This window comes from Monocercomonoides exilis (assembly GCF_001643675.1).
Source record: "Monocercomonoides exilis strain PA203 chromosome Unknown scaffold53-602328, whole genome shotgun sequence".
NCBI lineage: Eukaryota > Preaxostyla > Oxymonadida > Polymastigidae > Monocercomonoides > Monocercomonoides exilis.
The window spans coordinates 503,622-515,510 of NW_027150598.1; the positions used below are offsets into that span (position 1 = coordinate 503,622).

The window sequence follows — 11,889 nt, forward strand, 5'->3', positions numbered from 1 at the left end:
TCGTTGAATAAGAATATAATTCTGCTTGCCTTGCCCAATTTCATTCTGTTGATATTCTTTTGAAACTTTCATGTTTTTTTCTCTAAGAGCAAACTCTAAAATAGTCAAGATGATTGGTTTATGCATCAATTCACCGAAAAGCACAAAATATTCACAATTTGTTGCAATTGTACTGTTGTTTCAGAATTCTAATATTTCATATTTTCTTGATGCAATCAAAACGCAAGCATTTTGATTTACAAGAAAACATTCATTCACTTTCTTCTCTTCGATCTGAGAGTATCACTTAAGGGTCAGTCACGGTGAATCTGAAAAAAGAATGCTCCCTAGCTCTCCACTCAGCACTGGACCCGCGTTGAATTCTGCCACATCGATGATGTCAGATGGACCTCCAGGAGAGATGTTTTCGAGTATGATTTCTCATTCCAGTTCTGAATTTTCCCAACAGATCCCGGGTACTTCTGAAGCAAAAGAAAGTCATGGCGAGGATAGTTTGCTGCTGGAAAATAGTTTTAATACAATATTTCTCAGAGATCCGGATTGCAGCTTATATGATATGGACTAACCAGTAAGATATTTGGAAGATCTTATTAATGATTTGAAGGAAGATGATTTAAGTCCATTTCTGCCAAAGGCTCCTCCCACAGCTTCGAGAACAGATAATTGGATGAATGACGCATTGGATAAGGCAGGCGAGCGAACAGAAGCATTTCTATATCCAGCCATTAAAATCCTGCTTTACACACATGCGAAATTGAAAGAAAAAGATGATGAAAAAGGATCAATTGCAGATGCAATTTTATTTGTTTCAAAAGCGCTGAAGGATGCAAGATCTGAAAGAATTAAAGGAAGATTCGGCTTTAGGGCAGCTGCACAGATGAAGGAGAGCGCAGCCACCAGTCTTCTTCCTCATATGCAATCAGAAGTTTTTAGTAAATGGAGAAAAACAGAAAAGAGTCAACAATTCAAGCTGCAAACAACGAGCTGGCCAAAAAGAAGAAGTTCGTTAAGAGCCATAACAATTCCAACCAGAAGATCAGAAAGCCACAGATTTTTTCAAGCAGCTCCCTGGTTGTCAAGACAGCAAAAACAAAGCCAGCTGCGTCAAAGAGCTTCAGGTTTCGCTTCAAGAAGACAATCAGAGGAGCGAAAATTCTAATTGAGAAAATGAACAACATTCTACAGCCCGTAGAAGATCGACAAGAGGCAATGGTTGGAGGAAGAACTTGTTAATTTCTAGAAGAATGGGAAAAAATTTGAGGAGCACGAATTATTGGGAAAGGAGAAATCCCTGTATGGAGAAACAAAGTCTCGAAGGAATCATTTAGAGAAGACAGGAGTATTCAACCCTTTTGAGCACCAGAGTCAAGAAGCCCAACAAGCCTTTTCAGAGATGATCAAGAAGCAACTGGAAACAAATATCATCAAGCCGATTCAGGAGAAGGATGTGAAGCATTTGAATCCAGTGTTTGCAATCAGAAAGAAAGACGGTGGCTGGAGGCAGATCGTGGATTGCCGAAGACTCAACAATGCAATCAAGACGATTTATAACAAGCAAGAAGACCACAGAACAGTGGAGAAAATTATACAAGAAAATGACTACGCAGTCACAATAGACTTGAGCCAAGCTTATTATCTTATAAAAGTCAGCGAAGAATTATCGCCATTCCTTTCGTTCGTTTTCAAAGGAAAATACTGCGCTTTCCACGGAATGCCTATCGGATACAAAGATGCACCTCGAACGTTCACAAAAGTGATGAAGAAAGTCCAAAAATACATGAGGGAGGAATGGAACGTGAGAGCCATTGCATACCTGTACGATATTGTTCTTCTACATCAAGACCCGCGGGAACTGAATATTATTGTGGAGAAAACTCTAACGATGTTCAACAAACTGGGACTATTGGTCAATTCAGAAAAATGTCATTTAATTCAAAGTCAGCAGTTCAAATTTTTGGGCTTCCAATGGGATACCAATCAGTTTGTGGTACAGATAGAGGAATCGAAGAAAACCGAACTGATGAAAGAGTTCCAGAAATGGAGGATGATTGCCCAGCACATCAGAGTTGTTCTGATAAAGAAGCTCGCCTTGTCAATTCTGAAACTTAATGCAACCAGATTCGTGTATCAAGAAGCCTCCCTGAATTTGTCACAACTGTACAAACTCCTAAACAAAGCTTTGAGTCTGAATGGATGGAAAGGGAAAATGCGCGTAAATGCATAGATAACAAATTGCCAAATGAAATGGAGCGAAAGGCTGAAAGAGAACAAACCATGGAAATTGAATCCAGTGTTTCGACCAGAAGCAATTCTGACGACAGATGCATCAGGGTTTGCCATAGGCGCAACACTAAAAGTCAACAATCAAATGCTGGACTTTCACAAACCTCTTCCACCTCCAGTCAGAAACCAAAGTTCAAATTGCAGAGAGCTATTTGCAATAAATCAAGCCATCGCGCATTCCTCAAATTCCATTCGAAATCAAGAAATATGAAATCTGCTTATTCGATCAGACAACACAACAGCAGTTTGCAAGCTGAATCGATGGGGATCGGGTCCGAATCTCAGAACCCTTCTGAAGAAAATATGGAATCAAACCGAAGCGCTGAAAGTTGTCGTGAGATCTTGACATATTCCTGGAGAGAAAAACGTCAGAGCAGATGGACTATCGAGATTTGCCATAGAAGGACATTACGAAGTCGAACAAGAAGCACTCGAAGAGATCACCAATCAGCTTCAGATGCACATCACACTCGATGCCTTCGCAACAAAAGAAAACACAAAATCAACGAGTTGGTGCGGACCAGGAAGCAATCGAAGTCAAGACTGTTAACAAATTTCATGGAGAAACGAGACGGTTCTTGCGCATCCACAAGTTCCTTTGAGACAAACAGTGATCTTAAAAGAAGCGATGGAGAAAGCTCAAGTTCTTCTTCTTTTTTTCGATTGGAAGGGTCAGATATGGGAACCTCTTCTGAACAACACAAATCACATCTCTTGGACATGGAGGAGAATTGAGGAGATTATCAAGGAAGGAAGATGGATGAAGCTGATGAATGCAACGCTTCCTCCAGGGAGACTGAGGATATGCTTAATCAATCCATAACAGAAAAGGGAGAATCGTGGTGGAACGAGATTCTCGCATAAAGAAGCATGTCACGTGAACTGGCCGAAGAGCGCAAAAACAGCGTCGTAAGTGCCACATGGATGGGATACACTTATGGTTTCGCGCATTTCAAATACTTGTGGGGTCGAGTGAAAATTCACAATCCAAAATCAAACAAACTATTTCTGAGCACTTTAACATACGATCCTTTGAAATCCCGAGCAATTCGAAAAGCAGCCAGCGAAATGATGAAAGATGCAAGAATCTCTTCGAACTACAGCCCATACACATTGAAACACGCCTCGATATCGGCCTTAACAATGGCAGGAACTCCAGTCGAACAGGTGGCAAAATTCGCAAGATTATCCCCCAGAAGCAACACAATGATCAATCATTATTTAAAATCCAACATTTCAAATCATATGGCACAGATAATTTCATCGAATCAGGAGACAAAGGAAGCAATTCAACAGCCTTCCACAACTCCTCCATCCACATCCACACCAGACGAAAACGATTCCATTATTCCCATCAATCAACAATCACGTTTGCCAGAAGGCCATGAAACAGAGAAAGCAAGAGAAGAGATCTCACAACCAGACCGTATTGAAGAACCAGAAGATAATGAGTCTCAATCCATCCACGAAAAGCAATAAAATGCCACGACCAATGAAAACGAGAAAGACGATAATGAAATCATCGAAGAAAAATTCATCCAGTTTATTATTAGAACAAGATCACAGAGACAAAAAGAAATGATGGAAAGAGAAAATTCAGAAAGAAATCCATAACGCCCAATTATTACTAACTCTCAGATCGAAGAGAAGAAAGTGAATGAATGTTTTCTTGTAAATCAAAATGCTTGCGTTTTGATTGAAAAAGAAAATATGAAATTCACTTTCTTCTCTTCACCCACCGCGTATTCTCTCCCACCCTGTGAAGAAAGTCTTTACAAGCTCCAGATGCAATCCCAACCCAAAACCCATTTTGAAACCCATTTCACCTTTTTCTCTTCAAGCGCAATTTGTATTCTCACGCGCATTTTCCTCACTTCACTTTTTTAAATCAGATTCGCTTGGATGACTGACCCTTAAGTGATACTCTCAGATCGAAGAGAAGAAAGTGAATGTCAAATTTTCTTTTTCAAATAAAAGAATTTTGATGATTCTGCCAAGATATGGCTTTATTTTGGAAAAGTCAATAAATAAATAAATAAATAAATAAAAATATTAATAAATTCTATAAATAATTGCCAAACATTTTATCAGAATAAAATAAGAATGGAAAACCTCAAACTTCAATAAAAAATTAAAATAGTGATTGGAATAACAGTGAGCAAGCAAATCTTAAAAATTGTCAAGTCAAAGAAAAAATGAAGGAAGGAAGGAAAAGAAAGATAGAGAAAGAAAGAGAAAAGAAAAAGAAAGAAATGCAGAACTTAGAATGATTTGATGAATATACAAATTAGTGAATAAGCATTCAACTTTCTGTATCAACAGAATGGCATCTTCATTTGCTATTTTGACTTTTCGTTTTCTTCTTTCAATGAGCATTCTTTGAACTCTTCTAAATACCCTTTGCACTCGAACACTTCATCCAAAATGAGGAATATTTCGTCAACGGCATCTGAAACAAGCCTCGGATCATATTTGTCATTAACTTTCAGATCAATTTTATTTCTATATTTTTCTGCAATCTCAATGCTCTCCATTGCATCAATAAACTTTGCAATAATCTTAAAATTCTCATTTGGCTGCAACACGTAAGATAAATCCAGTTCCTTCTTTTCCATTTTTGATTCGCTCAAAGACTTTGAAGATTCTTCCATTGCTTGTCTGCTCTCAGATGCACTTAAATCTGATGCCGTTGCAGATGAAGATGGAGTTGTTGAAGAAGAAGCTTCATTGTCAAAATTTGTTTCTTCTGCCTTTTCTCTTTTCGCTTCATTGATATATGACTCTGGAATAAATATTCTTGCAAAGTTGTACAACTTCTTCATCAGATCCACATTTTCCTCCCATTTCTTGTCGCTTTCCTCGCAAAATGAAGAATAAGTTCTCAACTTTGATGATTTGTTTTTCCAATTTTCTTCAATGTTTTTCAACTTTTCAATCATTTTCTCCTTTTCATTTTTTTCTTTTTCCTTCTCTTGCTTTTCATCATCTATTTTTTGGTTTTTTTTTATTTTGTCAAATAGATCTTCCAAATGAGAGTGCATCGTATCTTCATGATCCATTTTTAGTTTTATTTTTTGATCAATGTTGATTTGATATTCCTTAATCTTCTGAGCATTTGATGGAACATCTCTCATTGGTGCAGATAGTTCAATTTTTCCTTCGCATACACTTGTGTCATTATCGCAGAAGGTAGCTAAACCAAATGTGAAAATTTTACAAGCGTCATTTATTATCTCATAACCAGCACTTGGTGCTCTAAATAGACCTTGCAACTTTCCATCTTTGATGCACAGCTTTTCATTCTCATCGTTGAATGTGTAATATCCAAGATTGGGTTTGTATGTTGTGTTCGGAACATTGATTTTCTTGTAAATTCTGTGCACATTTGACGAGAAATGACTGTGCTCGTAAAATTTAATTGTTTCGTATATAACTGGTTCATCTTTGTCAAGCACTTTAATGTCATTTTGATATTTTTTTATTTCTTCATAACATTTTTCGATAATAGCTTTTTCATTTTTAATCTTTGTCTCTAATGAGTCAATTGAAATGATATTCAGTTTCTCCAAAGTTTTTTCAATTTTGTGCAAATCTGTGGAAGTATCCGAATATGATTTGTGTGCCTCTTGAGCAAGTCCTTCGCAAGCATCTGCAATGTCGTTCAAAATATTTGGAATTCGTTGTCTTCCTCTCATTGCTAATGCCAGCCAATAATACTTATTTGCCATTGCTGTGATTGAATCTATAAATATATCATAATACTTTGAGTTAAATTCAACATTCACATCGCAAGGATCCCTGTAATTATTCAAATCCTCAATCTTTTCAATAATTCGTTCAACAGAGCAAGCTAATGTTGGATCATAATAAAGCAGTCTGCCTTCATCAATTGCCTTGTCCCATTGATGAATGATATGCAAATCATTCAAGCCGATTCTTGCTTCTTCTGCTTCCTTTCCCGTCGCTCCTTTTTCTTTGCGCAAAAGTGTTTCAATAATTTGTTCAAGTGTCATGCTTGATGATACCTCAGAAAAGCGTTTGACAACTTTTTCTATTGTGACTTTTTTGAGTTCTCGAACATTCTCAACCAAAAGATCTTGAGCTTCTTTTGTTATCCTTATTGCATCGTCTTGAGTGTCTTCATTCTGATAGTTCTCTTTCATGTTTTTGAAAATTTTCTTTTGCATTATCTGGTACTCTTTGCATTTGTTTGCGAGGAACAAAATTGGAATATCCCGAGTTCTGCATTTCTTGTTCAGTATTTCCAAATCAGCATGTGCCTTTGTCAAATTGCTGTAATTTTCAAATTCTGTGATATAAACTACCATCACTTTTTTCGCATATTTGTGATAAAACTGTAAGATCAATGTGCTGAGCACATCTTCAGCGATATCTAATTCTTCTCCTAAGAATCCACGCGTATCAAGCAAGGTATTTTTATTGTTCAGATCGTACGCTTCGGGCAAAACAGTTTTTGCAATTGTTCCGTCTCCCATTGCTGCTGTTTTCTCTAAATGTGTTTTTGCAACAAGTTTTCCTTTGTCGTCCTCTTTCATTTTCATACCTCTCAGTCTGTTTATTAACGTGCTTTTGCCCACTTGACTTCTTCCAAAGAAAAATGCAAGATTTTCGTATTTTTCAAAATTGCTGCATCCATTGAAATATTCATTCAGGATTTGAAACAAATCTTTCGTTTCAAAGACATCTTTCCCATCGTGAGTTTTATCGTCTTTTGATCGATCAGTGCGAGACATCGTTCTTTGTCAGAAAACAATTATTAATCCCATTAAGTGTCCTTCAGTTATTTCTGAAAAATGGGCAAAAAATGTTTTGTCTTATCGTTAATCAATAACGTTATTCAAGAAATAAAAAATGAATATGAAAATGTGTTAATCAACTTGATAAAAAATTTTTCCTATCAAATTCTTGATCAAACATTGTTTAATAATAAAGGAGATGCGACAATTCAGAGATATAATGGTAAAATTTTAAACTTTTAACTTGTTGGGATTGAATCAAGAAGATGACTTTTTTTGAATAATGAAGTCTGAACATTTACCAAAACGTTGATTTGTTCAAATAACAGCATGTGAAAAAGATGAATATTTATTAGTATTTGATCTGAATATTAATTGCTATTATATATGTTTGACAAAATATTGTCCTCTAAACACTTTGATTTTTTATTTTTAAATTAATACAATTGTGACAAATAAATTGAAGCGAAAATGGAAAAGCAACTGTTGAAAAGAAAAAGTAAACTGAATGTGCGTTTTTCCAACGATTATTTAATTTCATCGTGTTTAGCTCAAACGATTATCAAAATTATTTATTGAACAAAAAATAAAAAGAAAACGTCACATTCTGAAAAAATCTATTGTTCCTAGCATTTTGTATTTCAAAAGGTCTTTCATCAAAATACAGTAATTCATAATCATTCTTTTTCTCGTATTTCTTTTATCTCGTTCTCATATCAAGCACCATCGCAAACAGCAATGAAATCCTCTTCTTCACCCTCCATTCATCCATCTTTCTCCACACACACAATTCCATCGATGGTGTCATTCTCCCCAACCTCAACAGCCCTGCCACTTCTCTTTTCCTTCAATGCCTCTTTCCTCCACCAAACAAGATCCTCATCAAATGCTGCTGTGGCTCATGTCGGATCTGAATCTCAAAGAAAAACACCTGGAAGATTGTCTTCATTCGATGTTGACAGCCATATATTTGAATGGTGTAAATGGAATAATTCTGGAAATGATTCATCTGGTGGTGCACTTTTTGTTAATTGTGCAAATGCAAATCTCACAATCACTTCTTGTTCATTCAGCAATTGTTCAACTGGTGATCATGGTGGAGCATTATTTTGCAGATATTTGCAAAATGTCAATTTCACAAAATCCAATTTCACAAGTTGTTCAGCCGCTCACAAAGGAGCTGTTTATGTTGGGAATGCTCAAATAAATACTGTTTGGAAGTTCCAGAATACAGAGTTGAAAATTGTTCAATAGCAAACTGGTGTGGAACTGGTTGGTATTTCTGACTCGATAACATTCCGTCAAATTCTCAATTTCTGCTTTCCAAATGCCAATTCATTTCAAATTCTGGTGGTGATTCTGCTGGTTCTTTAACATTTTCTTATCCTCCATAAAATAAACCAAATCAAATTTTCGTTAATGATTGCCTGTTCATCAATAACAAATTAACATCTTCTTAGACATATGGATGTGCTGCTATTTTCTTCTATTCAACTTATTCCTGGATGAATGGAATAAAATCCATCACTTTTTGTTTCTTCGATGGCAACACCGCAACTAATGACAGGTGTAATGATGTGTTTTTCAGTGGAAGCAGCATCTTCCAATCCCCATTCGAGAATTATGGTTCAACAACTCCATCAAATAGAGTGTGGAATAATGGACAAGCTGATAATGCTGAATATAATAGCTGGCTCCCCCTCATTGCCCAGAACAAAATCGTTTCTGACAGCGGAACTGATGCTGATATCTGTGGCAGACAAGGACGGATCCCATGTGCCACCAGCGAATATGCCCTCACTGGCTTCATTTCCCTACTCCAAGATGCCTCTCTCACCCTCCTCGGCCCCACCTTCGTTTCCTTTCAGATCCTCATCTTCAGCGCTGCTGACGCAAAAATAACATGAAATGATGAACTTTATTTTTTTTCATCATAATTTTTTTATTTATTAATTTTGAATATTTTCCATTTCATCGAAAATTTCTTGAGATTTCATCTTCTTTTCACCAGAAGTTTATTTCTTTCAAAAATCTTTATTATCTGCTCAGATACTAATATTTCTTTGAAATTTCCTCATTTCATTTTTCTTCTTCATCAAATGCAAATTCTGCTGTTGCTTTTAGGAATCATCTATTTCTTCTCTTCAAAATGCATTTCTTCAATCTTATCAGAAAGCTCTTCAAAGCATTAATTTCCTCAACATTCCGATTTCAACTTGTTCGTATCCGATTAGCGCTAATATCTCATACAATTTCTTTTCATATAAGCCTTTTCCTCTTAATTCCTTTTCTTCCTCATTTCACTTTCTGCAATTCACGTGGTTTTGATGTTGTGTAATCTGTCGGAGACTTTTTTGGAACCCATCCATTTCATAAAAAGATTTCTCCAATTCTTTTTCTTTTTCATCTGTGTCTCCTTCATTCACTGAAAAAAGGAATAAAAAGCATCTTCCTTTTTTTATTTCGCTTCGCCTTATCAGCTTTTCGCGTGAAATAAAGTATCTCTTCTATTATCATATAACTTCAGCTGATATTCTGTGATAAAATAAATATTTCTTTAGTATTTCTGAAAGGGAATTAATGAAGAGACCTGATACTGAATTAGATGAAACCAAATTGAAATGAAAAAAATTCTTCCAGATGGCTTTTTTTTCCATCAAAATAATGAATGAAAAATGAAATAAAGGAGTGCTTGGTGAATTGAAGTTGAAAGGAAGAATTGTTAAAAAAAAAACTTTCGGTTCAATTTAGCTTCTCTGCTGATTGAGTTGAAAAAAAGCATTTAAAGGCTGAAGTTCCAAACCAATGCAAAGTGAGTGAAAATGACATTGGAGGAGTTGAAGATGGGGTAGTTTGTGGGAAATGACCAGACGCAAAAGAAGTTGAAAAAGAAGTTGATGAAGAAGAAAACAATAAAGAAAATGGGGAAAAGGTGAAGAAGAAGAAATTATTGAGAGATGAATAATTAGTCAAATAACATTTCTGAAGAAGATGATGAAAATGAATCGTATGATATTGTCAGTTGGCAAAAATATCATGTTTAATAAGTTGACTTCGAAAGGAATATAAAGCACCAATCACAAATAATATTGGACAATTCTCATCAATTTGTTAATGAAGATAACATCATCAGTTCATTTGCAAACTTTGTGTGGTTTCATTGCCTTTCTTTTCAAAAACAAAAAATTATGATGTTTGTCTGTTGGCTCAAAAAAAAAAAAATCTGATGAAGTTAATTGCAATGACGAAGACGAAGATGAAGAAGCAGCAAAAGTTAAGGAAAATGAAGAAGAAGAAGAAGAAGAAGAAGAAGAAGAAGACAAAGAAGAAGAAAGAGAAGAAGAAGAAGAAGAAGAAGAGGAAGAGGAAGAAAAAGAGGAAGAAGAAGAAGAAGAAGAAGAAGTGGAAGAGGAAGAAGAAGAAGAATAAACACAATAAATAAACAATATGGAGTTGATAAGGAAGATAATAATTTTCAAACTTTTGTGCTTGAATGATATGATTCTTCGAACTGTGTGATTAAAAGGTATCATATGTCAACGAGATTGATGATGACGAAGATAAATCCTGATGAAAATTAATTAAATGAATTGGCTGTGCTTCAACATCGAGGAGGAAGATGGATGGAAAGGTTGGCATTCATTCATCAATGTTCATGCAGTGGATGACAGTGCGTCTGAAATGCTTCCTTTGATATTTAAGACACAAAATTCAATGGGTCATACACTGACATAGAAGCTGAGTGAAACAACGACTTTGTTGAAAAACAAATGAAGAAAACAAAAACCATCAAATCCTCTTTCATCGGCTGCGGTGACAAATAAAACAAACTTCGAATGATAATCACATTGCTTGCTCAAAATGGCTGTCTCTTTGAAGAATGAAATCCAGATGCAATTGGCCTGAATGTCGTTCGACTGCCAACAAATATTCGATAATTGGATATCTCGTAGTTGGAGTTTCTCCTTTCTTTTGAAGCAAAAACGGAATCAGAAATAGTATTTCGTTACTTTCCATGTCTGCCAGGCACAGTCCGAGAAATAGGAAAACATTATTAATAAAATTGACATTTTGAGGTTCTCCTTTTTTTCATTCAATTCTTGCCTTTTTTTGTGATAAATATCCTTCCCTCGATATTGCCAGTTGCTTTTCTTTCCAAAAAATACCACAAACCACTCTCCCTGCATTAAATTCCAAAATTCTACATTGTTTTGTGCAGATTTTGTCCTTCACAGAATTCCATCCTCTTCTGTCTTCATTCAATAAAATAACAATCGAATTTGTTTTCATCTCTTGTTCCAACTAAAAATCATGTATCTTGCGTAACTTCATTTATTTTCCAATGCCTATATAATAATCAGCTCCATTCTCATCGTTATGCTGAAAAGATAAGATTGGTCATATGAGCAATAACTCATATTCCTGAACTTTGGAAAGGATACAGACGGAAATATCTTCACTATCAATGGAACAATATAAAATACATACATAACATCTTTTTGTGTTATTGATGAAATTGTTGTGTTTCACTTGGCCATCCAATTTCAAAATTTATTTCACAAAAATTAAAAAATCAATACATCTTTATCTTTGCATGATGTCACCGTTGGAGATATTATAAATGATTCAACAGAATAGATTCACTTATTGGTTTCTGATTTTTCATTCAGAAAAGCTTTTCCCAATAATATTTTCAGATCATAGAATCCAATGCAACAAACAGAAAAAGATCAAGTGATTCTTTTCCATAATAACTGTGCAGAATGTCAATGTCTAGAAGAAGAGCGTTCACAGATATATTCTATGACAGTTTCAAGATTTTATTTCGCCACAATTTTCTTTAATTGAC

The 11,889-nt window shown here is 35.3% G+C and overlaps 3 protein-coding genes across 3 annotated transcripts; 2 read left to right on the forward strand and 1 right to left on the reverse strand.

Annotated features, from left to right (window-relative positions):
• Positions 1–319: 319 nt before the first annotated feature.
• Positions 320–2,224, forward strand: MONOS_8422 (putative Reverse transcriptase (RNA-dependent DNA polymerase); the record flags this gene model as incomplete). Its single annotated transcript, XM_067878832.1, has 3 exons — positions 320–410; positions 570–925; positions 1,241–2,224. 3 exons carry the CDS (start codon positions 320–322, stop codon positions 2,222–2,224), a joined length of 1,431 nt encoding a protein of 476 aa, XP_067720546.1.
• Positions 2,225–2,924: 700 nt separating this feature from the next.
• Positions 2,925–3,862, forward strand: MONOS_8421 (uncharacterized protein). Its single transcript, XM_067878831.1, has one exon. It carries the CDS (start codon positions 3,154–3,156, stop codon positions 3,760–3,762), a length of 609 nt encoding a protein of 202 aa, XP_067720547.1. The 5' UTR covers positions 2,925–3,153; the 3' UTR covers positions 3,763–3,862.
• Positions 3,863–4,622: 760 nt separating this feature from the next.
• MONOS_8420 (uncharacterized protein) lies at positions 4,623–6,845 on the reverse strand (the record flags this gene model as incomplete). The annotated part of the gene is made up of 2 exons (XM_067878830.1): positions 4,623–5,269; positions 5,525–6,845. The coding sequence occupies 2 exons, from the start codon at positions 6,843–6,845 to the stop codon at positions 4,623–4,625; spliced, it is 1,968 nt and encodes a 655-aa protein (XP_067720548.1).
• Positions 6,846–11,889: the final 5,044 nt, after the last annotated feature.

Excerpts from the sequence above, each read along its gene's own strand:
- MONOS_8421 (XM_067878831.1), top strand. The coding sequence starts at position 3,154 with ATGTCACGTGAACTGGCCGAAGAGCGCAAAAACAGCGTCGTAAGTGCC.